Source organism: Gopherus evgoodei, chromosome 23 (genome assembly GCF_007399415.2).
Source record: "Gopherus evgoodei ecotype Sinaloan lineage chromosome 23, rGopEvg1_v1.p, whole genome shotgun sequence".
In the NCBI taxonomy this organism is placed as follows: Eukaryota; Metazoa; Chordata; order Testudines; family Testudinidae; genus Gopherus; species Gopherus evgoodei.
In genome coordinates this window covers 9,739,510-9,766,671 of record NC_044344.1, presented here as the reverse complement: position 1 = coordinate 9,766,671, position 27,162 = coordinate 9,739,510, and the positions used below count along the sequence as shown (strand labels likewise).

The following is a 27,162-nucleotide window of genomic DNA, read 5'->3' as shown; positions in this document are numbered from 1 at the left end:
CTGTCCTGCAGGCTGTTAGCTGGGCTGACAGATTTTCACCCCCTTGGTGGGGGTAGGAAAAAGGGGTTTAAGAAGGGAGAACTTCAGTGCTCTTAAACTGCAGGAAGCCCACCTGAAGCTGTTGTGAAGTCAGTTGATCCAGGTTCTGGTGTAAAGATGCCAGTTGCAGAGTGCAGCAGCCCCAGGGGAATTCATGGAGCACTCAGATTGCTTGCGGGGAGGACGGCAGTGGGGCTCGCAGCGTGGGGAGGAGGGAATTGCTGAGAACATGCTAGTTGGAGATGGAATCTGGCCCATCGCTGAGGGAACAGTTGCCACTTCATAAGTGATCCATGCAACTCCCCTTCCCGTCCCTCGACAGCAGAACCACAGGGCTGAGGAACTCCGGTCTGGTGTGTTTCCAGACCCTCCTGCTGCCTGGGGGCTCTGCTACTCCTAACACAGACCCTGCACTCGTGGCTGGACGCCACTGGCACCGTGGAGGAGAACAGGCTTAGAAGGGGGCCGTGCGCGGAGTTAGCAACAAGGCTCCTTAGCAGTCTGCTCTGGGTCCCTGCAGACTCCTGGTCGGAGGTGAAGGTTGATTGTGAGCCTACCTGGCAGCCCTTCCAGTCCAGCTGCTACCGGCTGGTTGGCGAGAAGAAGAGCTGGCAAGACGCGAAGAAGATCTGCTTGCGCGGTGGTGGGGACCTGGTGAGCATCCACACGCTCTCCGAGCTGGAGTTTGTCACCAAACAGGTCAAGCAAGGTAGGGTTAAAGCAGATCTTCACTCTGTCCCCCTAGGGACACGCTAGGGACTCGGGTCAGAGCTGTGGATAGGTTCTTTTGGAATGTGCGTGGCGGGGGGAGCCCATATCTCCACTGGCACGGTACCTGCAGGTATGCTGCGCATACATGTTCATATTGACCTTTACATGTTTGCATCCACGTGGGATATCTACCAAAGGTACTTCTAGAGCCCCCATGACTAGCTCAGCCCCTCACACTCTAATGCATTCACCCCAGTGAGGCAGGGCAGAGCCAATCTCCCCATTGTACAGATGGAGAACTGAGGCCCACAGAGGCTAAGTGACTTCTCCAAGGTCACATAGGGAGGCCATGGCCGGAGCAGGGATTTAAACCTGCATTTGCTGAGTGTTGTAAGTACTGGACAGTCTTTCCTCTCTGTAATATACCTTGCACCAGGAGTGGTTCCAGTGAGGCTACTAGTGGAGGAAGGTACTACTCGGAGTGAGTAGAGGTATCATGAACTGGTCCATAATAGGCTCTGTTCCTGGCTCTAATGCTGGCTTGTTGTGTGGCTGTGGATAAGTCCCTCCCACCACCTCAGTTTTCCCATCTGTGAAATGGGGTTGGGGATACTTCTGTGACTCTGGGATTATGAAGGTAGTTTAATTCAGTCTATGAATGAGGTTGAGATCTGTAGATGGAAAATGCTATAGAAAGTATCATCCCCTGACGTCTTATGAATCTCAGAGACAGTACAAGAAGCACTTAACATGTATTAAGTGCATCATTTATCTGCTGGGGCAGACACTGACATTTCATACATTAATTTCAATAAGGAATAAAAAGGAATGGCCCCATTCTCTTTGAGTCGATACTGACTCAATGCCCCAGTGGGAAGGTGGCCCCCTGTGCTTCTGGTGATGGCATTGTTTCCATGAGATGTAAAACTGAGGCCCAGGACCACTAGTGGTTATTAAAGATCTCCTGGCACTCTTTTAAGAATAGAGATTGCCCTGACTGATTCCAAATTGGGTACCTGCTTAGGGAAAGCTGCCCCCAACAGTTTCAGTTAGATACAGTTTTAGTCCACACATCTTTGTCCTAAATTTGCTCTGTAATAATGCTCCTGTGCGCTGTTAAATAGCCGCCACGTTCCATCCAAGAGGTGGCTGCTTTTCATGGAGTGCAGTGATACTATAACCTACCTCGGAGAAGCATTTGTAAAGCACTTTCAGACCGTTCCCCACAAGAACAGACATGCAGCGTATTTATTCATTATTAGCCAAGGCAAGGCGTGTACTTTTGAAAGTACTCTTCTTGTCGAGTACAAACAGAGTCCTGTGTTCCCAACCCAAGTCAATGTATCTACTCTAAGGATGAGTTTAATGCAGAGTTTTGAATCACCATTGGCATGTCTGAATGTCCTATTGCAGCTAAGTAATGCAGGCTATGTCTCCCCCACAAATAAAGGCGTGATTGCTGCACAGGCAGGCATACTGGTGTTAGCTTTAATCTAGCTGGCATGGGTTACAATAGCAGAGGAGACTTGGAAGTACGCACAAAGGGGCCGACATGAAGGTTGTATGGGCAGCCTTAATTCTGTCATGGCTTAACTTTTGAGTGTTTGACTTTGCTACCCTAATGTTCTTTGAATGAATTTGTCTTGCATGTAATATTGTTATCGTTGGCTTGGATTTTCAAAGGAGCCTAAAAGAACTTTGGCTCTGGAAACTGGGCACTTAACTCCCTTGGATGTCTCAGAAATTCTGACCATTATTGTTTATCTGTAACCCCTAAGAATCCCAGTTGAGGATCAGAGCCCCATGGTGCTAGAAGCTGTACAAACAGCTAACAAGGAAGCCAGTCCCTGTCCCAGGCAGCTCACAGCCAATGTGGCTTGTAACTTGTGAGAAACTCATCTCATCCATGAATGCTCAAAGAGGGCAGACTTTTCTCTTTGTGCCCAAGTGCTACTGTGCTTCAGTAGGGTGAGGTTCGCCCCAGACGCCAGAGCTGGACTCTGACCTGCTCTTCCTCTTTCTGCTTGGCAGATGTTGAGGAGCTCTGGATTGGCCTGAACGACCTCAAGCTGCAGATGAATTTTGAGTGGTCAGATGGGACGCCGGTGAGGTTCACGTACTGGCACCCCTTTGAGCCCAACAACTTCCGAGACAGCCTGGAGGACTGTGTGACCATCTGGGGACCGGTGAGGACTGATCGTGGAGGAGGAGCGGGACAGGATGTGGGACCTTTCCTACCCAATTCGCAGGGGTGGAATGGAGTAATTGGAGCTTGGCAGAATTCAATCTATACATATTTTAAATCTCAACAGAGCTCGATGTTTATTTTTAAGTATTTTTACAGCTGCGGGAAATTACTTGGGGGTCAGACAATAATTATTTAATGACTGTAGAGGTTGAGATTCAAGAAGTTAAGCTTTGTAACCATCAAAACACAAATTGTCAACCTCGCATGTCAGAGTGTACATTGTAAATATCCTTACATCAAACCCCAGTAAGTTTCCAAGCAGCGTTTTTCTTACTTTGCCTATCTGTAAATTTCAGTTACTAATTGATAGAAATAGTTTTTGGTTGGTTTGTGTGCGCTTGGTGAAATCAGTGTTTACTGACATTTACTGGTCAAAATCTAATCCCGCCGAGCCTAGATAGATGGGTATGAGCTCTGTGCTGACAGCGCCGGAGACTGGAGCTCTCTCTGTCCATCGTAAGAGTGTGGCACAGACAGCAGTGTGCCACCAGTGTCCCCTAAACCTGACCACGAGGGTGGTCTCCGTGACCGACCCATTCCTTGCCTTTTCCTGCAGAGGCTGCTGACAAGGGGGCCCTTTCTGGTGGTGATTGTAATGCGTGGGCAGCTGACCCACTGAGAACCGGACCGAGTGCCACCAAACTCCTATCACACGGGCCACACAACAGGAGCCACTGCCCTCCTAAGCTGGATTTGAACCAACCAGAGGTTCTCTGCAAGATCAGCCCCTGTACTGGGGACAGATAAAGGGAAGGGGGGATCCACAATGATGGGGTAATGTAGAGCAACGTGGGATGGAAGCACAGGGTCGGTGGGACTTACCCAAGCTTGCCACTGAAAATATCCCATCTCCGGTCCTTTGAGAGCTGCATTTGCTGTGATCCACCCTTTGCCTGACCTGCTCTTTGCCATCCTCTCCAGGAAGGGAGGTGGAACGACAGCCCGTGTAACCAGACGCTGCCCTCCATCTGTAAGAAGCCTGGCCGGGTGAGCCAGCGGGGAGAGGAGGAGGAGGAGGACCATGGCTGCAGGAAGGTGAGTGGGCCTCTGCCAGCCCAAGCTCCACTGACCACGGCTGACACCTGAGTCCCCCAGCATCACCTCCCCCTCTCCCCCCACGAATATTCCTCCCTAGGGGGGTGCACACCCACTGTTTGAAAATCGCTGCTTTAGTGCGATTTATTTCCACTTTTAGAGATTACATTACTGTAACAGGCGCATGACATTTACCCACAGTGACTCTGTAGATAGGATGTAACTTCAATTCATGGAGCCCCTGTGGCGTGGAGCCCCAGGCAATTGCCCTGTTTGCTACCCCCTCACACTGGCCCAGGGGTAGGGGGGGTGTTTGCTGCCAGAGGAAGGAATCCCATGTGGTACTGGAATCACCAAGCCAAGGAGCTGTTGCTTGCTTCAGGCAGGCAGGCTCAGATTGGAGCAGGCATCCTGTTTGCCTGTGTCATCCCAGAGGACCCCTGGGCTCGGGCTGTGGGGGCGTATTTGAGCCATCCTTTGCCAATGGCGATGCACCCATACTTTGGAGGAACGGTATCTCCATTTTTTATGACCACGGAGGGACTTAAGAAACCCAAATGGGCCAGTGAAACACTGGGTCTCTCCCTTCGACCCCCGTGACCTTGGGATGCAAAAGCTAAACCCCTTGGACAAAGCTTCCTTCCTAATTATCCCACTGCTGCACTGTGGGATCTGTAGGCACAGCAGTGGGGCCATGGCGTCTCGGCTCGTTGCCCATGAGCCCTCAAGCCGGCAGCTCGCCTCAGCGGCTTAAGGTGCAGCCTCTAGACAGACTTCATGAGTGAGGTGTGCGCAGCTGCCAGCTACCTCCTGAGCTCTTTTATCCCAGCCGCTGGTGTGGGGCTCAGCTTTGCCTGGAGCTTTGCTGCAAACAGCTTTACTTCCTATCTGACTGCAGGGGAAGGGTGTCGGAAAGCTGTAACTCTGACGTGTCTCGGATGGGTCCAGCCCCAGGGACTGTCACCTGGCTGGCGGGTGGGACCAAGTACTGGAATTACAGAAGGGGGCTCTAAAGGAGAAGGTTAAAGCTGAACAAGGAGGAGTGAAGAATTGAAGAACCCCCCACCCCTGCCCTTCCCCCCCTCCGCGCTCCTAGATCCAGGGATAGCATGCTGAAGGCCTGTGGGGAGGTGGCTCCTGACAGCTGTGTCCTGTCCAGCTGCATAGTGTCCAGACGTGCATCCGCCCTTGCATCAGGCCAGCTGTGCAATGCCGAGTCTCCAGTCCAGCTGCGGGCTGGCCCAGGTCTGGTAGTACTCGGCCCTGCTGCTGATGTCTGCTGCAGAGGGGGCTAGTGGGGCTGCTTGCTGGTAGTCTTATCAGGGGGGAGGTGGAGCTCTGAAATACCAGGCCCACTGCTCCCACCGAGTGGGACGAGGTGACATGACTAGATCCTGGATAGGGAGGAGAAGAGTGCCTCCTGCGAAAGACTGAGCACTCTCCGCTCCCATCCACAAATAGGGGGGAGCAGGTTTGAGTCCAGCTGGATAAATCCCATCTTCCGTCTGTTCCCTCGTAGTGTGGTTAATGCGAGGCTGTGCCCTCTGTTATTTTAGGGTGTGTGGGCCATAGGCAGGCTTCAATTAGCCCTGTCAAAGCAAGTGACCGGCAAACCAATTGCAGTAAGACGTGCACCCCCGCCCTCATCCTGAAGTTGGCCTGCGTTTCAAACAAAACGATTGGTCGTCCCCTCCCCAACCCTGGCTCCATTCACAGAAAGGCTGTTCCTTTGCTGAGGCATCTTGCCCAGCTTGGCAGCCCCAAGAGGATTGGAAAGCCAGGAGGACTGGGTTTCAAGCTAGGAAAAAGCAGCTACCCTGGGCAATTGAAAGGTGCCTTCATACGCTGCGAAGGAGCCCCGATGGCATAAATAGACCTGGATGTGTCAAAAGGAGAAGTGAAAAGAGGTGTCCCATCCCTGCCCCGTGATGGGATGGAGAGCAGGGGAGGAGGGACAGCGCACGTGGGACCAGCCGCAAAGGGAATGGGATGAGGTTCGAGTGGTTACGGTTACTCCGGAGCTCAGGGGCTTGGGGGCACCATTAATGGGCGTGCTGTGCTAAGTGACCCCCCCCCCTTCTGGGAAGAAACTGCACTGCCTCCTTCCCTGATGCTCTCCTGCAGCACTCACTGCCCCGCCCTGGCGGAGGCCTGATTTTCAAACAGGCTCTCAGCTCCTGATTCTGCACCAGTGGCCAGGTGCAGAACGGTGGCCAGGTTTTCAGAACAGAAGCACCTCGCTCCGCTCAGATGGCTAACGCGGGCTCCGTGCGTTGGGTGCACACTTGGAAATCTGGCCCCACTCTTCATTTGTTGTCCATTGATACCCTGGTGCTGGGAGCTTCCTCTGGTGCTGCATTCGCAGTGGATGTGTCAGGCCGCTGCATTTGTCCTAGGATATTGTACCACCGTTGCCCTTAAGGGGTGGCAGTGTTGCCTAGTGGATAGTGCACTGGTCTGGGCTTTGGGAGACCAGGGGTCTGTTCCTGGCTCTGCCACTGACCTGGTGGGTGACTTTGGGTGTGTCTCAGTTTCTCCACCCGTAATATGGGGATAATGTTATTGACTTCCTTTATAAAGGGCTTTGAGATCTAGAGGTGAAAAGTGCTAGATAAGAGCTAGGTATAATTATCTCCCACTCTCTCTTTCGGCACTAAGGCTGCTAACAGTAACTGGGGTCTCCGTACCAGCTGGCTGTGGCCATCCGCCAGATCCTGTAGCATTTCCGCTAGCTTCCGCTCATCCAGTTCTAGGCCCTTTAAGGGTTAATGTTTGTAAATGGGTGTAAATCCTCATTTGTTGGGGGTTTGCAGAAAGGACGGGGCTTGACTCATGCTGGCACATGAGAGCTGTCCCGTTCCAGTTCCGGTGCATGGCGTAGATGGGGTCGTGCCATGCAGACATTTGCTCCTGCTAGAGTATGAGACGTGACCACATCACACCCAGCCTCTCCTGCATGGAGGACTAATGAGCTGCCAGATCCCTCTGTTGAAGCAGTGGAAGCTCCATGGCTGGAGATGTTTTAACGCTGAGCTGTGCAGAACTCTTGAAACGGATGCAGGGAACGCTCCTGCGCTGGCCAGGGGGGTGGCCCAGATGAGGCCTGGTAGGGCTGTGAGGTCCATGCTTCCTGATCAGCTGGTTGGCTGGCATGGAAAGATGCTCTAGCGCTGTTGGAGGCTGACTTCAGAGCAGCCCCTCCAGTTGAGGCATTGCCTGGGCTCTGAGCCCTGCAAGGGGGAGCACGGCTCAGGATGGCTCGACGGGCCGGAATCTGGTATTGATATCTGCAGGGTTCGGGCTCCTTCCTGCTTGCCCATAATCGTGTTTGATCCGTGTGCACCGAGGCTGCTGCAGCTTGGGGGGGGGGTGGGGGAGGGTTGCAAATGGGCTGATGAAACCGCCGCTTAATATAAAAAATCCTGCACGGAGGATTAAAAGCAGTTTCCAGGGCAGCATTTGTTCTAGAGCAATTAGCTGCCTCGGGCCTTCTTCACGCTGCTGCAGCAGCTGCCTCCCCTGTGTCTTTCCCGTCGCTTCCCTCTCTTCCCTCCATCCCACGCGCCTTGGCAGGCCATGCGGCACAGCGGGAACTCCCAGAGTCTGCCAGCCATCAGGAGTGACACACTAATCCCTCCAGCATGGCTGGGGGGAAGGAGCTGGCCCCTTGACGTACTGAGGTCCTGGTGAGATTAGGGAGGCAGCAGATGGGAAGCGTCCCTCCCTGGAGTTGAGGCTTTGGCAAGTCAGGCTGCTGGCTTGCAAGGGGACAGAAGGGGTGTGGTGCATGGGGGGAGGGGAATTGCATTGCAGTGCTGCCAGATTCCTTCAGCCAGAATTGGAAACTGAAGCTTCTTCTTCGAGTGATTGCTCACATCCATTCCAGTTAGGTGTGCGCGCCGCGCGTGCACGTTCGTCGGAAACTTTTTTACCCTAGCAACTCCAGTGGGCCGGCAGGTCGCCCCCTAGAGTGGCGCCGCCATGGCGCTCTATATATACCCCTGCCGGCCCGCCCGCTCCTCAGTTCCTTCTTACCGCCGTGTCGGTCGTTGGAACTGTGGAGCGCGGCATAGCTGTCCTCCACGTCCCTAGCTCTCCTAGTTTTCAATCGCTTATCTCTAGTTCTATATAGTTGTTAATTAGTGTTGTTAAGTAAGTAGTTTAGTCAATAGTGTTAAATAGTTCTTGGCCGGGGGCTTAGCCCTTCCCGGCACCCGGCGCCAGGCTCATGCCTGTCTCGCCGGGCTTCAAGCAGTGTGCGGCCTGCAAGAAGCCCATGCCCACCAGCGATCCCCACGAAGCGTGCCTGAAGTGCCTCGGGGAATCGCACAGGTCTGACAAGTGCCGCATCTGTAAGGCTTTCAAGCCGAGGACAAAAAAGGAGAGAGATCAGAGGCTCCGAACTCTCCTAATGGAGGCGGCACTTGACCCGTCGACTTCGCGGACCGTGGTCTCGGCACCGGCACCGGATCGCTCCGGCACCGAGAAGACTCCTCGGCACCGACCTTCTCCGGCACCGGAATCACAGCCTAGGCCGTCGAAGTCTGCTACTCCGGCCAGGCAGACCCGGCTTGAGCGCCCGGCCTCGACATCGGCCGCGGCACCGCCGGCACCGTCAGCACCGTTGACTCCGGGCCCGGCGGGTCCGTTGAGTCCGGTGCCGCCGAGCTCCCCCATGAGATCTGGGGTTGAGATAGTGGTCCCATCAACACCGGAGACCTTCGCCTCGGCTCGGGACCTTATTGCCCTGACGGAGCCCACTCGGCTGCCACCCCCGGTACCTCCGGTGCGGGTCGTGTCCAGGGGCAAGCCCATGATGTCGGCGCCGCCCAGAGACAGTCCTTCGCCATCTAGGTCCCGACGTCTTGGGCGCTCCAGATCCCGACGCCGCTCGCAGTCCCGGCACCGCTCCCCTCAGCGGCACCGGTCGCACTCGCGGCAACGGTCGACCTCCAGACGGTCGCGGTCAAGCTCCAGTCGGCGTCACCGGCACCGCGACTCCAGGAGCAGGTCCCATCGCTACTCGCCGCACCGGTCGACCTCCCGGCACCGAGCTGGTGGCAGGTCCCGGTCTCGGTCGACCTCCCGGCGCCGAGCCGGTGGTAGGTCCCGGTCGACCTCCCGGCACCGAGATGGTGGCAGGTCTCGGTCTCGGTCGACCTCCCGGCGCCGAGCCGGTGGTAGGTCCCGGTCGACATCCCGGCACCGAGATGGTGGCAGGTCCCGGTCTCGGTCGACCTCCCGGCGCCGAGCCGGTGGTAGGTCCCGGTCGACCTCCCGGCACCGAGCCGGTGGCAGGTCCCGCTACCGAAGCGACACCCGGTACCGATCAGGATCCCGGCACCGTGACAGATCCAGGTCCCGGTCCCGATCCCGGCACCGATACGACTCCCGGCACCGGTCCCCGGCACCGAGACGATCCTCCGTGCCGACCCGCGCCGGCCCGTACCATCCGGGGTCGGCCCCGCCGTGGCCCTCGAGACAGCCGTCCGTATCTTCGCAGGCGGACAGTGCGTATGCGCTCGGCACCGACCGGCAGGCGGCGCTCTTCGGGGATCCGCCGCTGGAAGACCAAGGCCCACCACAGTGGGGATTCTGGACACCCTGGGCATACCATCAGGCCCAGGGCCCCCAGCAGCTCCCTCCCACACCGGCGAATGCGGAGCGTAGGGCCCCTGAAGCCTCCTTGTCTCGCCCCCCTCCCTCCCCGGAGGCGGAGGAAGGGTCCAAACAGCAGGACTCCGCTGTGGCTCCGGAGGTAGAGGCGAGGGCTGAGGAAGACCCTCAGTTGGACACTATCGTGCCTGGGGTCTCCTCATCCTCCTCCCCGGATGAGGCGGTGGCGGGTACCTCCTCCAACAGTCCCCCCCCGCTGGATCTCAGGGCGCACCAGGACCTCCTCAGGCGGTTGGCCCAAAACCTGAGTCTGCAGGCAGAGGAGGTCTCGGAGATAGAGGACCCGATTGTTACCATCCTCTCTTCGGATGCTCCCACCAGGGTCGCCCTGCCCTTTGTACGGACCATTCAGGCCAATGCCAATACTATCTGGCAGTCCCCGGCCTCCATCCCTCCGACAGCGAAAGGAGTCGAGAGAAAGTACATGGCCCCTTCCAAGGGGTATGAATACTTGCACGTTCACCCGACTCCCGGTTCACTGGTGGTGCAGTCGGTGAACGATAGGGAGCGTCACGGCCAGGAGGCTCCGGCCCCCAAATCCAGAGAGGCCAGGCGGATGGACCTCCTTGGCCGTAAGGTATATTCGGCTGGGGCCCTGCAGCTCAGGGTCTCTAATCAGCAGGCCCTGCTGAGCAGGTACGCTTTTAACTCCTGGGTGGCAGTGGACAAATTTAAAGAGCTGCTGCCACAGGATGCTCGCCAGGAGTTTACGGCCATCCTGGACGAGGGCAAAAAGGTCGCGCGCACGGCCTTACAAGCATCCTTGGACGCTGCGGACTCGGCTGCCCGTACCCTCGCGTCGGGAGTTACGATGCGTCGCATCTCCTGGCTGCAGGTTTCCGGCCTTCCGCCAGAGCTCCAGCACACGATACAGGACCTTCCTTTCGAAGGCCAGGGCCTGTTTTCGGAAAAGACAGACCCCAGACTCAAGAGTCTGAAGGACAACCGGGTCATTGCGCGGTCCCTCGGGATGCACACCCCCGTGACGCAGCGTAGACCCTTTAGGCCACAGCAGCAGCCGTACCGTAGGCCGTTTTCCCAGTTCCGCCAGCGGCAGGACCCTTACAGGCGCCGCGGCAGGAACGGCAGGCGCAGGCAGTCTGGGAACCAAGGGGGGCAGAACCAAGGCTCCTCGAAACCCCCGCCTGGTCCTAAGCCTTCATTTTGAAGGTGCGCCCGAGGGCGCTGTAGCAGTTTCCCCTATGGATCCTTTCCCCCCGTTTTCAAACCGCCTTTCGTTTTTCCTCCCGGCGTGGTCCCAAATAACATCGGACCGCTGGGTCTTAAACCTGGTGCAGACGGGATACCGCCTGCAGTTTGTTTCGTTTCCTCCTTCCCGCCCTCCTTCCTCGTCCCTCTTCAGGGACCCCTCTCACGAGCAATTCCTTCGACAGGAGGTGCAGACGCTCCTCAGCAAAGGAGCCATAGAGGCGGTTCCGGAAAACGAGAAAGGCAAGGGGTTTTATTCCCGCTACTTTCTGATCCCCAAGGCCAAGGGGGGCCTCAGGCCTATCCTCGACCTGCGAGAACTCAACAAATACCTCGTGAAGTTGAAGTTCCGCATGGTATCCCTGGGGACCATTATTCCATCCCTGGATCCGGGAGACTGGTACGCCGCCCTCGACATGCAGGACGCGTATTTTCATATTGCCATTTGGCCGCGCCACAGACGCTTTCTCCGCTTCGTTGTGGGGGCTCTTCATTATCAGTTTGCAGTCCTCCCTTTCGGCCTGTCCACGGCCCCAAGGGTGTTTACAAAATGCATGGCAGTTGTCGTGGCGCATCTTCGACGCAACCGTGTCCACGTGTTCCCTTATCTGGACGACTGGTTGATTCGGGGCACGTCGGAGCAGCAGGTCAGCAGCCATGTCCGCCTGATCACCGCCGTATTTGCAAGTCTGGGCCTCTTGATAAACACAGACAAATCCACTCTGAGGCCCACGCAAAAGGTGGAATTTATCGGGGCGGTCTTGGACGCCACGATGGGCAGGGCCTCGCTGCCTCTGCAACGGTTCCAGACCATGGCGGCGATCGTTCAGCGTTTGCGGTCAGCCCCGCCCCGTTGACGTCAGTAAGGACATGTCTAACCCTGTTAGGCCACATGGCAGCGTGCACTTTTGTGACCGGCTACGCTCGGCTCCACATGAGGCCTCTCCAGCTGTGGCTTATCAGCCGTTACAGGCCGCAAAGGCAACCTTTAGACATGTTAGTCACAATCCCCCAGAAGGTCTTGGACTCTCTCGGCTGGTGGTTGGACCAGTCCGTGTTATGTGCGGGTCTTCCCTTTCACCCCTCTCAGCCATCGGTATCCCTGACAACGGATGCCTCAGATCTGGGCTGGGGGGCCCACCTGGGGACCCTGCGGACACAGGGCCTGTGGTCCCAGGAGGAGGTGGGGCTCCACATCAACATACGGGAGTTGAGAGCGGTCCGCCTTGCTTGTCAAGCGTTTTGTCATCAACTTCAGGGTCGTTGTGTCGCCGTGTTTACGGACAACACGACGACGATGTACTATATCAACAAGCAGGGCGGCACCAGGTCCTCCTCCCTGTGCCACGAGGCGATACGTCTCTGGGACTTTTGCGTAGCCCGCTCCGTTCACCTCAGGGCTTCCTTCCTCCCTGGAGTACGGAACACTCTGGCAGATCGACTGAGCAGATCCTTCCTGTCGCACGAGTGGTCCCTTCGCCCGGATGTCGCTCTCTCCATTTTCCGGAGGTGGGGTTATCCCCGGGTGGACCTCTTTGCGTCCAGGGGGAACAGGAAGTGCCCAGCATTCTGCTCCTTTCAGGGCAGGGAACCGGGGTCGATAGGGGACGCCTTCCTCATCCGGTGGTCGACCCACCTGTACTATGCATTTCCCCCGTTCCCTCTAGTCCACAAGGTCCTCCTGAAGGTGCGCAGGGACAAGGCGCTCGTGATCATGGTAGCCCCGGCGTGGCCCAGGCAGCACTGGTACACCATGCTGCTGGACTTGGCCATAGCCGACCCAGTTCCCCTGCCCCTTCATCCGGACCTGATTACCCAGGACCACGGGACCCTTTGTCACCCAGACCTGCAGTCGCTGCACCTAGCGGCGTGGCTCCTGCGTGGCTGACTGGCCCAGAGCTGCGATGCTCCACGCCTGTGAGAGAGGTGCTCTTGAGCAGCAGGAAACCGTCCACAAGAGCCACGTATTCAGCGAAATGGAAGCGCTTCTCCTGTTGGTGCGTAGAGAGAAATCTCCGCCCTATGGAAGTTTCGGTTTCCGAAATATTAGACTACGTTTTGTCCCTCAAGGGGCAAGGTCTGGCCTTATCGTCGTTGCGAGTCCACCTAGCTGCTATCTCCACCTTTCACCCGGGTGCGGACGGTCGCTCCGTTTTTTCCCACCCGACGGTGTCGAGATTCCTTAAAGGGCTGGAACGTCTATTCCCTAACGTCCGTCCCCCTGCTCCCACCTGGGATCTTAACCTGGTGTTGTCCCGACTCATGGGGCCCCCCTTTGAGCCGTTAGCTACTTGCTCCCTGCTCTACCTCTCTTGGAAAACTGCCTTTCTAGTGGCTGTCACCTCAGCTAGACGGGTGTCGGAGCTCCGAGCTCTTGTGGTAGACCCCCCATATACGGTCTTCCACAAGGACAAGGTGCAGCTGAGACCACACCCTGCTTTTCTGCCCAAGGTGGTCTCAGCCTTCCATGTCAACCAAGAGATTTTCCTTCCGGTTTTTTTCCCAAAACCTCACTCCTCAGGCAGGGAGCAGCAGCTCCACTCGCTGGATGTCCGTAGGGCTCTCGCGTTCTACATAGACAGGACTAAGCCCTTCCGAAAATCCCCCCAGCTTTTCGTGGCGGTAGCAGATCGTATGAAAGGTCTTCCTATCTCCTCCCAGAGGATATCCTCTTGGGTTACGTCCTGTATCAGGACTTGTTATGACTTGGCCCATGTCCCTGCGGGCCGTGTGACTGCGCATTCTACCAGGGCGCAGGCGTCATCGCTGGCTTTCCTAGCCCGTGTGCCCATCCAGGAAATCTGTCGGGCAGCGACCTGGTCATCGGTCCACACTTTTGCTTCCCACTACGCCCTGGTCCAGCAGTCGAGGGAGGATGCGGCCTTCGGAACTGCGGTGCTCCGGGCCGCGACTTCTCACTCCGACCCCACCGCCTAGGTATGGCTTGGGAGTCACCTAACTGGAATGGATGTGAGCAATCACTCGAAGAAGAAAAGACGGTTACTCACCTTTGTAACTGTTGTTCTTCGAGATGTGTTGCTCACATCCATTCCACACCCGCCCTCCTTCCCCACTGTCGGAGTAGCCGGCAAGAAGGAACTGAGGAGCGGGCGGGCCGGCAGGGGTATATATAGAGCGCCATGGCGGCGCCACTCTAGGGGGCGACCTGCCGGCCCACTGGAGTTGCTAGGGTAAAAAAGTTTCCGACGAACGTGCACGCGCGGCGCGCACACCTAACTGGAATGGATGTGAGCAACACATCTCGAAGAACAACAGTTACAAAGGTGAGTAACCGTCTTGTCTTAGCAGTGGGGTCATTTTGCCTGTGGCCGGCAGGTCCCTCGTTCTGCAGGGTGGCTCTCTGGCCAATGGCTTTGCAGGGAGCCCACACTGCCCACAGACCGAGCAGGGCAGCCCAGGGTCAGAGCCGGAGGTGAGCTGACCGGCACTGAAGGGGTCGTGCCAAGGTTGAATGTTTTTTTCCAGACCCCTTGTTTTGTCCATACGTCCTCACCCTGTTACTGGGGTGCTGCTGCCTGATGCAGGGTCCCCGACCTGATCTCTCTGTTTTTTGTGTTCTGGTCTCTTTGCACAAGGGCCTGCCCTGAGTGACTTTCCATGTGAGAACCTGTTGTCCCCACACGGGACCTCGATGCTGCCCTGCACCCCAGAGAAGCTTCCTCCTGCCTGCCCTCTTTGTCTGTGCTTGTGTTTAAGACATAAGGTCTCCCTGGGCTCTGTTCTTGGCTCTGCCGTGGCCATGCTGTGTAGCCATGGCCAAGTTACTCTCTGCCTCAGTTTCTCCATCTTGTAAAATGAGGATGGTACTCCCCTGATGCCTCTGAAGGCTGTAAAGCTCCTTCCATTACTGTTTGTAAATACTTGGGCAGAAGAGGCTAAAATGGGTCACAGGTGGTTGTTCGTGAGTTTCACCCAAGTCTTGAAAACCCCCAGATGATAAGCCTTATGCAAATGACATTAAGGCACTGGTGATCTGAAATCGCTGTAGTATCCTTCATCCTAAAGGAACCCAAACCGCATTTCTCTGGGGATCTCTTCTCCCACCCCTGACTGCAGATGCCTCTAAGGTGGGTCTCATCAGCTGTTTTAACATCTCACAGTAATGCTACACAACAGCTTAGGAGAGGAAGTGACGAAGATCCAGCCTCCAGGTAAACTGGCAAAGGAGAATGTCATTATCTAGGTTGATGAGAACACCAGTGTTAATATCCTTTCCTTACAGGGGGGGAAAAGCGGCATTTGATCTTCAGTGACCAGCTGTACTCAGGACCTCGGTTTTTCAGCTAATCTGAAAAAAGATGCCCCTGAGGGCAGGGTCCCTTGGTGCCAGACTGGAGCATTGGGTTCAGCCCTGACTCAGAGAACACCATGTAGTGGATCATCCCGACCAGTTCTTGTAATACCGGAGAGATTTCCCATCACAGCCCAGCCGGCCTAAGCATGCCTAGTGATGAGATCAGCAGAGTTACAACCCGCCTCTGATTGAAAACCTTCATGCTGTCCCTGGATTGCCAAGGGATAAAACTGCCAGAAAATTAAATGAGATCCTGAGACTGCAGATTATAATGAAGAAAAATCCATTCCCTTCCTCCCACACCCCCCAGCTCTTTGATTTCCTTATTGCAGATGACAATGTCCTGCTGATAATTGGCCTGCTACCCTGTACCTCTCTGTAACTTCGTTCCAGCCTGAGCTATGAAATCTGTTTCACACAAACTCACTCCGCCATGCACACACGCTGCCCACAGTGAGAGAAACAAGAGCGTCTTGCTGTGCTTGGTTGCTGTCTGGGTACTTAAAGCCAGCGCTGCATAGCCTGACTCAGAGGAGAAAAGCACAGCCGGTTACCAGAGAAATACCAAATGGGAGCTCACCATGAGTGAAGGCTGCTTGTGAGTAACTCAGGAGGCCAGCTGAATTCATGCCCAGCTGGCAGGTCCCTGGGGGATCCAACCAGCGAATTCCACTCGTTCCCTCCATCAGAGTCTGTTAATTCACCTCGTGAAGCATCCCGCGCTCTGGCAGAGCTGAGGGCGAGGGGCAGGCTTCTCTGGATGTGGCAGGTATAGGCAGAATGCGGGGGGGCATGGGAGGGCGTTTCCCCTTCAAGCCTCAGGCAGGCAACCTGAGTGTGGTCTGTAAGGGGTTCTCCCAGAGGCAGGGAGTCAGAATTTTGTTTATACACAGAGTCATTAACAGGTGATTAAGGTAAGAAAGCGCTGATAGGAGGTTCCCTAAAGTTAAATGATCTGTTCCCAGCTTGGTGAACTGCGAAAAGTGAGCAGCCTAAATGACAGAAATTGTAGATTTTTTTTTTCTATAGTTGTTTCAATCGTTGAAGAGGTGGTAAGGAAGTTACTAATACCTTTCTTTGAGAAGAGAACTGGTTTTTTAGACAAAGGAAATGCAGTAGATCGAATCTGCCTGGATGTCAGTAAGGCATTTGGTACAGTTCCACATGGGAAATTATTAGCTGAATTTGCGAAGATGGGGATGAATATTTGAGAACTGAAAGATGGATAAGGAACTTGTTAAAGGGGAGACGACAACAGGTCATACTGAAAGGTGAACTGTCAGGCTGGAGGGAAGTTACTAGTGGAGTTCCTCAGGGATTGGTCTTGGGACTAACCTCCTTTAACATTTTTATTACTGACCTTGGCACAAAAAGTGGGAGTGTACTCATAACATTTGCAGATGACACAAAATTGGGAGGTATTACCAATACCCAGGAAGACCGGAAGACCATACAAGATGTGGATGACCTCGTACGCTGGAGTAATAGAAATGGGAATGATATATAATAGCACTAAGTGCAAGGTCACGCATTTAGGGACTAACAACAAGCGTTTTTACTATAAGCTGGGGATTTATCAGTTGTAAGTGACAGAGGAGGAGAAAGAATTGGGGGTATTGGTTGGTCATAAGACGACTGTGAGCCACCGATGTGATGCAGCTATGAAAAAGGCTAATGCAGTCCTAGGATGTATCAGGTGAGGTATTTCCAGTAGAGACAGGGAAGTATTAGTACCATTATACAAGGCACTGGTGAGACTGCGTCTGGAGTATTATGTGCAATTCTGGTCTCCCATGTTTTAAGAAAGATCAATTAAAACTGGAACAGGTGCAGAAAAGGGTTACTAGGATGATCTGGGGAATGGAAAACCCACCTTATGAGACAAGACAAAGAACTTGGCTTGTTTACTCTAACCAATAGAAGGCCATGGGGAGATCTGATTACTCTGTATAAATACATCAGAGGGATAAATACTAGGGAGGGAGAGGAGTTATTTAAGTTAAGCATCAGTGTGGACCCCAGAACAAATACATATAAACTGGCCATCAACAAGTTTAGGCTTGAAATTAGGTGAAGGTTTCTAACCGTCAGAGGAGTGAAGTTCTGGAGCAGCCTCCCAAGGATAACTGGCTTCGAGACTGAGCTTGATAAGTTTATGGAGGGGATGGTGTGACAGGATTGCCTACAATGGCATGTGGCCCATCGGCAACTGCCTGTAGCAAAATCCCCAATAGCTGGAGACAGGGCACTAGATGGGGAGGGCTCTGAGTTACTACAGAGAATTCTTTCCCAGGTGTCTGCCTGGTGGATCTTACCCACATGCTCAGGTCTATCTGATCATGATATTTGGGGTCAGGAAAGAATTCTTCCCTGGGTCAGATTGGCAGTGACCATGTGGGTTTTTCACCTTCTGCACCATGGAGCAGAATAGACATTACAATTTTAAACCTAACCAGTGTCCCTTACGTGACTCGCCACAAGATGTCCAAACGTGTTAGTATTAGAGCTGAATGCGTCTAAAGTTTGTTTATTTTTTTTCTTGACATAGGAATTAGATACAATGCTCCTGCTGGATATTTCTAAATTATTATCTACAAAAACACTAGAGTTTTCAGTTGCCTAAGTAGCCCCTGGAACCATGGTTAAAATTACCCCCTCCCCCCATTCTGAAACGGCGCCCCTGTGGGCAGGCACAGGATTTGTCCACCCCTGCCCATGCGTGGCCACACTCTCAAATATAGAAGTCAAACAATGCCTGTGGTGGCAGGGAGCAGGAAGGTGAAAGGAGGAGGGAAGAAAGGCTGTGGGATTTCAATAGAAGTGTCTGAGAGGCTGTTTTGCCAGCAGTGTGGTTTTGAGGGGGATTTGCCCACAAGTATTGCTTCAGGGGCATTGAGGACACTGCAGACTTCGTCCACTCACTCGGGGCCCCCTAGTACTCCCCATGTGTCTTCCCTCGCAGCCCCCCCAGTGCTGTCCTTACAGCCTCCCCTCCAGTGTCCCCCATACTTCTGCCCTGACGGCTTCCTCTAGCACTGCTCTCACAACCCCCCACCCGATACCCTTCTGTGGGGCTTGCCCGGGAGTGCACTTCCCTGGCAGTCATGCACTGTGAGCAGGACCCGTATCTCTGTCCCTGTGTCACAGAGACAGAAAGCACTGGCTTGCTCGGGGTGACAGAACTGATGGTGGAACCCAGGCGTCCTGCCCTTCAGCCCAATACGCCCACTCCAGAACCCTCTTTCCTCCTTCCAAATTCCTTCTAAACCAGATCCAGACACTCACGTCTCCTAAGCCAGCAGCTACACAATGGGGGAGGCCGCCCTCTCTCCTCCCCAGCCTGTCCTGCCCCAGCTCTTTGAGGTTGGTCTTTAGGACCAGCCCATTGATTTCTGCAGGGCAGCCAGCAGCAGCGCTGCTTTGTCCTATAAAGAGAATGTGCTGTTTTTCACAAGTGGAAAGCCCTTCTGCTCAAGCTATCGGACACGTTTCTCCCAGGCCGCCCTGCCAGGTCAGCCAACGAGCTGCTCCATACCCCTCACCCCTCCACTGATTGATTGGTGTAAAATCCACAAGCAAGTCAGGTACTTGGGCTCCATAAGAGCTGGGTGATGGGCAGCGGAGAGAGATATTGGGGGCTGGGTTAGAAGGGGACTGGGGCAGGGGAGAAGGGGACTTGGGTCGTGGTTCTGGGAGGGAGGATGGAAGCACACAGAAAGGAAGCACTAGGGAATGGAGAATGGTGCTGGAGGGGAGGCCAGGAGCAGTGGGATAGGGGGAGCAGGCCGGAGGGTTCCAGTTGATCATCCCAGCTGAGAAGGGTGCACAGAAGTGCAAGGTAGGACCACCAGGGAGGGAGCCCAGAGCAGCTGGGCAGCAGGCAGGTGGTGTTCCTAGCTCCCAGTGACGAAACATCTTTCCCCCCACCTGCAGCCCACCCTGCCATGCCGGTGCTGGGGTCCTCCAGTACTCATCCCCCCTGAGCTGCAGCACCCCCGGCTTAGCCTCCAGTGCTAGGTGTCCGCTGAATGCTGCTGTGAAGAATTCTCATTTGCTCCCAGCTGGGGCCTCTTCCGAGAAGAGCCTGCCCGTCATGCCAGACTGTGCAGTGGTTTTGTAATGCAGACAGATGTGGACGAGGAATTGGACGGGGGCTGCCAAGCCCCTGCTCAGCAATAATTTGACCCAGGTCTCCATGGGTGAGAGAGGCTGGTGTATTAACCTGCTGTGTCCCAGAGCCCTTTGAGAGCCAGTGTCGGAGGAGTGCAGCTTGCAATTCCCCAGGCATGTCCCCAGGGCTAGAGGGAAGGTTCTGAGGGTGACCCAGAGGGTCCAAAGGGTGCCGTTCTCCCTTCCTTCAGCTTTCGTTTAAATGCTGTTTCTGTTGATGTTGGGAAGGGGCAGGGAACTGCCCCCATCTCCCCCTTCTGTCTTGCTGATTTCCATGCAGGCGGATCTGGAAGGTGGTAATAGTTTGTAACCCACAATTATAGGCCAGCCTGGGGTTAGAACCCACCGAGAAGATGTGAGTTCAACTCCTGGTTGTCAGAGCCAGAGTCTCCCGTTGCTTACACCAGGATAAAGCAGTGGTAACTCCATGACCGTTAATGGAGATATATTAGTATCAAATCGGGGTGAGGGGACAACAGGGGTCAGTCTCACACTCTCCACGCTGAAAGTGAGAGGCGGGTGCAGGAGCCCACAGCAAGCAGTGTACCCTGGTGGGGATTGGGAGCCAGGATTCCTGGGTTCTGTTTGTACTCCTGCCTCACCTGGGCTTCAGTTACCCCACTGGTAAGCTGAGGCTGATGATCCCAACCCACCTTTGCCGGGAGCCTTTGCCGGGAGGCCCTCGGCTGAAAGGCTCCAGCGTCACTGCAGCTCTGCTCCTTACAAACAAAATCAACTGAGCTGGAGTGAAACGATAACACCGGTGGTGGTGGCTCAGAAGCCATGCACGAAGAGGCACCAGGCCCCCACTCTGTGTGACTCCAGCGCTCCCAGCTGCTCTTCCTTCTTTCTGTCTCGTCTCTCGATTGTGGGCTCTCCCGGGGCAGGGATCACACTCTTCTCATTTGCCAGCCAGGACCCCCGCGCTCTAGGGTCCTTGAGAAATAATCACCATGTTTCTTGGCGACCAGGGCTTCATTCTGTAGCATGAGCCTCTGCCTTCTGAGACTCCCTCACCTCCCGGTCCTTCTCTGCATGTTGTCTCTTCAGTCTGTGGCTGTCTGGGGCAGGAGCTCCTCTGCCATAGGTGCCAACTCCATGGGTGCTCCGGGGCTCAAGCACCCACCAACCACAGCTTTTCGGCAGGGATGCCAATCAGCTGGCTGGCGGGAGGTGCTCCGGGCAGGCAGCAAGCAGCTGGTGGGTGGGTCGGTGGGGGGCAGAGCAGGGGTGGGAAGAGGTGGAGATAGGGTGGGGCCTTGGAAGGGGCAGAGCCTTCGGGAAGGGTTGGAGTGGGGTTAAGGCCTTGGGGAGGAGCAGGAAGGAGCACCCACCTGGAAAAATAAAATTTGGTGCCTGTGCCCTCTGCATAACTCAGGGAAAGGCACCTGTCATGCCACTGTGCAACTAGAATCCTCTGCATATTTATCTGGTTGCTGTGGGGGACTTTCTGCCCCAGGTTTTGCCTCTGCATCAGGCTGTGGCTGGAAGTCCACCAAGAAAAGAGAGGTGGAGTTTGCATAAGGCCATTGCCCCTGTCGCATGCTGCATTACAGCAGGAGCATGCTCAGAACGGGCAGTCCTTGATGCAAAGGTTTCCAGGCACTTTCAGGCAAGCGCTCTGAGTAAAGCAATCTCAGAATCATAGAATATGAGGGTTGGAAGGGACCTCAGGAGGTTCTAGTCCAACCCCCTGCTCAAAGCAGGCCCAATTCCCAACTAAATCATCCCAGCCCAGCCAATGGGAGCCAGGAACTTGGGAGATCACATCCTGGACCAGACGCTAATGCCCTCGGTGAGCCTTGGGAAGGGCCCTCCCTCGTGGTCATTATCTCAGTTTCTCCATCTGCAAAATGTCGATGATAATTCTTACCTATCTTGCAGGGGGGTTGTGGAGCTAGGTACTGATAAGGGAACATGCCCTCCAGCCTGTTGACATCCCTCCTTGGCATATTGGATGTAGCCGCGCTCCTGGTTGTGAGGATTCATTAGCTGGGTTTGCCTCTCACTTTCGTAATGCGTAAAGCTAGTGTGCGACTCTGTGTCCTGCTCGGCACCCGGCTCTTTGCTGCCACCTACGGGAGCTGTCACGGTCGGGCTGGCGGCGCTGAAGTTGGTGGGAGGTGGGTTGTAGCGGTGTGCCTAGCTAGCGAAGGTGGAGACAATGGGCTTTTGCGCCCTGGACTGGAGTGCTGGGACTCGGGGTGGCTGTAGGGAGGGGGTGCGGGCCCCATGGCGTGGATGAACAGCTTAGCCTGACATGACCACACATGATTTGTTAGCTTCCCTAGGGTGCGGGAAAGTGGCAGTGTGACCCAGGCCTGAGCAAGGCCAATTTCTCCAGCCGAGCCCCTCCTTCCTTCTCCCCAACCCTGGCCTCAGACTGGGCAAGGAAAACCCTCCTGGCTTTTTCTTTTGTTCAGTGTGTTTCCTTTCACTCTTCCTCCCTTTCTCTGCAGCGATCAAGCCTCCTTCCTCCCACCTCATGCAGCCGTGGCTGCCGGTGCCTTTGCCAAGCATTTCTGGAGCTCTCTGCACAGTCCCTCCTGCCGTCTGCTCTGGCGGAGAATAGACCCTGTTGTGTCCCCAACTCCAGAGAGGCTCCAGCATCAGCAAACCAGGGCTATTAAAGCAGACTGCGGTGGGACTTGGCTTTCCCGCATAAGGAGGGGATTGTATTCCTCTCCCTGAACCTCCACTTGGGAGTGGGATGTTGGCAACACAGATTTTTCTGTTACTTTGAAGCTGCTTCAATGTTTTTGCTGCAATCTTGTTAGATCTCACCAGATAAACAGGGTCAAGCCGGGTTAGCCTGTGGATGGGAGACCTCCCAAGAAAAACCCAGGAAGTGATGGTGGTGAGTCAGGTCATGGCGCTCTTCCCTATGAAGCCATGCTGAGCCCAGTGCCCCAGAAGTTGCAGGGAGCCCTTTGCTGCTAGGTTTTGGATGAGACACAACACTAAGTAACTCTAGTTAGTTTGCATAGGGATTGCCAGACTGGATGAAACCCAGTGTCTATCGTAGGCCAGTCTCCTGCCTCTAAGTGTGGCCAGCATCAGCTGCTTTCAGAGGAGGATGCAAGGAACCCCCTAGTGGACTCTCATTCAATAACGCGTCTGTGGCAGAAGCTCTTTCTGGCCATCAGTGGTTTCTTGTGGCCTGAAGCAAGAGGGTTTATATCCCCAGTAGATTGTTTTATCCTAGCTAGTGGAACTGCAGAGGTGGTTCTTATTCATGTGCATGTCTGATCCCTTTTCTGAATCCTGCTAGGCTCCTGGCCTCAGTGACATCTTGTAGCAGCGAGTTCCACTGGACAATTATGCATTGTGGGTAAAGGGAAAGCACATCTGCTCAGATGGTACTAAAGTCTGCAAGATGTCTTACCATCATTGTCTTCTCTTTTCCCAGGGCTGGAAATGGCACAGCCCCTCCTGCTATTGGCTAGGAGAAGACCGTGTGACTTACAGCGATGCACGGAAGATGTGCATTGACTTCGGGGCCACCCTCGTCACCATCACCAACAGGTGGGTGCGCTCTGGCGATTAGCTCTGCTGCCATGAGTGTTCGGCTTCCATTCCCTCCGGGACACGCCCATAACCCTAGCTGAGGTCCCTGGAGTCCCATCCCCTACCCCCTGGCTTGGTGCTGAATATTTCATTAGCAGAGAAGGCCTGTGTTCTGAAGAAGGGATGGGGAGGGAGTCCCCTGGTTTCTATTTCTAGCTCTGCCACTGAGTGGCTGGCTGTGCAGTCTTGAAGCAAGTCACATCCCATTTTCCCCCATCTATGTAATGGGATAACGATACTTACCACAGGATACTCCTGGGGAAATTCTGTGCTACTGTGTATGTGCATAATTAATGAGCCCTGCAGATTTCTAATTTTTTTGTGCACAAAAAAAGATACTGCAGAAATGTTGCTGCAATTCTGCCTTTTGTCACGAGAAGGCGCTGTGGTGATAGAACAAAGCTGCAGCTCCAGGCCAGCGAGGGAAGAGAGAGAGCTGCCTTCTTCTCAGAGTTTATCAGGCCAGGTCAGGATACAGGGGCTATGAGGAGACAGACAGCATGGGGTGCTGTGGGGTGGTCAGACAGGGGCAAGGTCTGAATGGGAATGGAACCAGTGCCATAGGTGAGAGGGAGGTACAGAGACACATGGGGACAGGGGAGTGGCTGAGTCGGGGCACAAAGACACATGGGGGCAGGGGGAGGGGAAACAAGGGAGTGGCTGAGTGGGGGCACAGGGGCAGATGAGACTGACTGAATGGGAGAGGCTAGAGGTCAGCTAGGGCCTGCATGGGGGAAGCTCCCTAACAATCTCTTCCCACCCCCCAAAAAAACCTGTTCCATACCTTTCCCACCCATGCCCAACAACCCTCCAAGTTCACACCCAGGTTCCTTCCCAACAATTTACTTCCTTCTCCCTCAGCTTCTCGGTTACCCCTGACTCCCCAAAGCCTTTGCACTGCTTCTCAGGGGGGCAGGAAATACATTTCTGTATTGTAGTTTAAATGAATTGTTACTCAGAGTTCTGTATTAATAGGCCTAGTAAGGAATCTATTTGTCAAAAAAACATTTCCTGAATTGTTTTTTGTTGTCTGTTTTGTTACAGACATACTTGCTGAGAGGTATTTTGAAATAAATGGCCAAAAAGAATTGAAACTGGTGTGATTATATTGTGTTATTTTGACAAATAAAATATGCAGAATTTTAAAATATTGTGCGCAGAATTTTTAATGTTTTGGTGCAGAATTCCCCCAGGAGTAACAAGCGGCCAAGTTAATTAGCAGGGGACACAGCAGGAAGCATCTGAGACTGTACTGCTTGTGTGACAGCTGCTGGGGATTGAACTAGGGTTCCCAAATGCTAAAAGTCTGAGTCTCTACTCAGGCCAGGCCCTAGGGCTGAGGGCGGGAATAGGCCTGTGTCTCAGAGCCGGAGCCACAGAGGAGGAAGATTAACCGCAGAGCATCTCACTGCTCTCCCGTGTCAGGTTTGAGCAGGCGTACGTCAGCAGCCTCATCTATGGCTGGGACAGGGAGTATTTCTGGACGGCGCTGCAGGACATCAACGAGACGGGCGCTTTCCGCTGGCTGAGCGGCGACGAGGTCATGTACACCCACTGGAACCGCGACCAGCCCGGTAATGGCACAGAAGCCAGCTGTGGGGGTAGGGTGGGGTGTTCGTTCCCTCCTCCAATTTCCCATCATTTTCCTCCCCCGCAAGACAAATGGCAGCTTGTGTTCCCTGAGCATTGCCGTGGCAAGGAGCGCAGGGCCAGACGCCGATGGCCAGAGGAGCAGTGGCCAGCTAATGGCGGCAGCTCTTTCTACCTCCATATCTTCCTGGATGTGAAGGGAGTAGACCCCAAGCAGGGAGGGGAGCCATCTGGAGCAGCACACGGTGGGGATAACAAAGAGCTGTGAGAGGGAACTGGACAAAGGAAAATGCCACCACAGTCCAATCTCTTGGGCTGTGGGGCCAGCTCCCATGGCAGCCCCAATACGGGAACCAGTCAGCAGAAGACACTGGGGCGCATCCTGTAGGGGATGCTCCTGCCTGCCCCTGGCAGCTCTGGTCCATTTCAACTTCCTGTGGGCCTAGCGGCCCTGAGGGGGAGGGGATCGGTCCCACTCATCCCCCATCCCCGTTGCCTAACTTCTCCATTCCCTACCCATTCTACCCTCTGAAGGGTGGCACCGCAAGCTATGCCTCCCCTGCTTCTGGATGCCCCAGGGCAGCAGTGGGGTCTGTACTCACGCTGTGTACTTGGTGCCCACCCGGTGGTAGCGGGAAGGGCCAGCGAAGATATCCCTAGGTGGGGGCCTGTTACATCAGGGGTAGGTGGCCGGTTCCACACTCTGTCTAGGCTCAAACCTTGTCCCCCTCTCTGCCCCCTTTCCACGAGTGTTCCAGGTTACAACAAAGGCGGTTGCATCGCCCTGGCCACGGGGAGCTCCATAGGGCTATGGGAGGTGAAGAACTGCAGCACGTTCAAGGCCAAATACATCTGCAGGCAGAACCTGGGCACCCCGGTGAACCCCGAGTTACCAGCCCCATACCCGACACCCAGCCTCACCGGCTCATGCCCCCAGGGATGGAGCTCAGACTCCAAGCTCCGACATTGCTACAAGGTAAGAAGCAGGGCCGGCTTTAGGCCAATTCCCCAGAATCGGGCCCCGCGCCTAAGAGGGCCCCGCACCCAGCCAGAGCTGCAAGTCCCGCGTCCCCGCTCCCCCGGCTGGAGCGCGGGCAGACAGCTCTAAGCATGCAGCCCCGCTTCCCCGGCCAGAACGCTGCAAGCCCTGCGGCCCTCTCCCCCGCCCGGAGTGTGGCAATCCAAAGTGCCGCCGAAGACTTGGAGCGCCGCCCGGTGAGTACAAGCCCCACGAGTCAGCCCCTGCACTTGCTAAAGCCAGCTGTGGTAAGAAGCCAGTGTGTCCAAGGGAAGACTGCAGAGTTCTCTGGGTTTGTCTACACTGTATACTAAATCCAGGCCCTGGTTCAGGTTTGAATCCAAGCCCCACTTCCATCCACATGGAAATCAGTCTGACTCCAGTTAATGAACACTCAGGATCCGGGTCTTAGCACACTGCTAGTTGGTGGGTTGGAGACCAAGCCCAGTCATTTTGCAGTGTAGACGCAGCTCAGGCTGCAGATCCAAGTCAGAAACTCTGTGTAGTGCAGTGTGTACGCGTTAGCATGGCTGTGAGACCTGGGTCCAGCAAGTGTAAGCCCCAGTTTGCAGTTCAGCGTGGACGCTCAAGCACGGGGCTGGAAACACTGAAAGTCCAGGTCCCACAGACCCAGGCTTAGCGTGTGGTGTACACACATGTTCTTCTTCGAGTGATTGCTCACATCCATTCCAGTTAGGTGTGCGCGCCGCGCGTGCACGTTCGTCGGAAACTTTTTACCCTAGCAACTCCAGTGGGCCGGCAGGTCGCCCCCTGGAGTGGCGCCGCCATGACGCCCAATATATATCCCTGCCGGCCCGCCCGCTCCTCAGTTCCTTCTTACCGCCGTGTCGGTCGTTGGAACTGTGGAGCGCGGCTTAGCTGTCCTCCACGTCCCTAGCTCTCCTAGTTATCTATCGTTATCTATTGTTATTCTCTAGTTCCATTACAGTTGTTAAATAGTTTGTTAAGTTGATAGTTAAGTTAATTAGTTATAAAGTACTTCTTCGCCGGGGGCTTAGCCCTTCCCGGCACCCGGCACCGGGCTCATGCCTGGTTCGCCGGGCTTCAAGCAGTGTGCGGCCTGCAAGAAGCCCATGCCTACCAGCGATCCCCACGAAGCGTGCCTGAAGTGCCTCGGGGAGTCGCACAGATCTGACAAGTGCCGCATCTGTAAGGCCTTTAAGCCGAGGACAAAGAAGGAGAGGGATCAAAGGCTCCGAACTCTCCTGATGGAGGCGGCACTTGACCCGGCGGCTTCGCAGGCCGTGGTATCGGCACCGGCACCGGATCGCTCCGGCACCGAGAAGACTCCTCGGCACCGACCCTCTCCGGCACTGGAGCCAGAGCCAAGGCCGTCGAAGTCTAATACTCCGGCCAGGCAGACCCGGCTAGAGCGCCCGGCCTCGACATCAGCCGCGGCGCCGCCGGCACCGTTGACTCCGGGCCCGGCGGGTCCGTTGAGTCCGGTGCCGCCGAGCTCCCCCATGAGATCTGGGGTTGAGATAGTGGTCCCATCCACACCGGAGACCTTTGCCTCGGCTCGGGACCTTATTGCCCTGACGGAGCCTACTCGGCTGCCACCCC

At 55.2% G+C, this 27,162-nt stretch overlaps 1 protein-coding gene across 3 annotated transcripts in view; it reads left to right on the top strand.

Annotated features, from left to right (window-relative positions):
- The window catches only part of MRC2 (mannose receptor C type 2), a 116,337-nt gene that overhangs the window by 47,313 nt on the left and 41,862 nt on the right, over positions 1-27,162 (top strand). For all 3 annotated transcript variants that reach the window (XR_003997593.1, XM_030541416.1, XM_030541415.1), the window contains exons 7-12: positions 560-748; positions 2,782-2,936; positions 3,920-4,033; positions 22,813-22,928; positions 24,396-24,544; positions 25,319-25,536. Coding sequence is in view for 2 of the 3 variants with exons in the window: in XM_030541416.1 (XP_030397276.1) it covers positions 560-748; positions 2,782-2,936; positions 3,920-4,033; positions 22,813-22,928; positions 24,396-24,544; positions 25,319-25,536 (941 nt within the window). In the remaining variant the exon portion in view is untranslated. The remainder of the gene's footprint in view (positions 1-559; positions 749-2,781; positions 2,937-3,919; positions 4,034-22,812; positions 22,929-24,395; positions 24,545-25,318; positions 25,537-27,162) is intronic.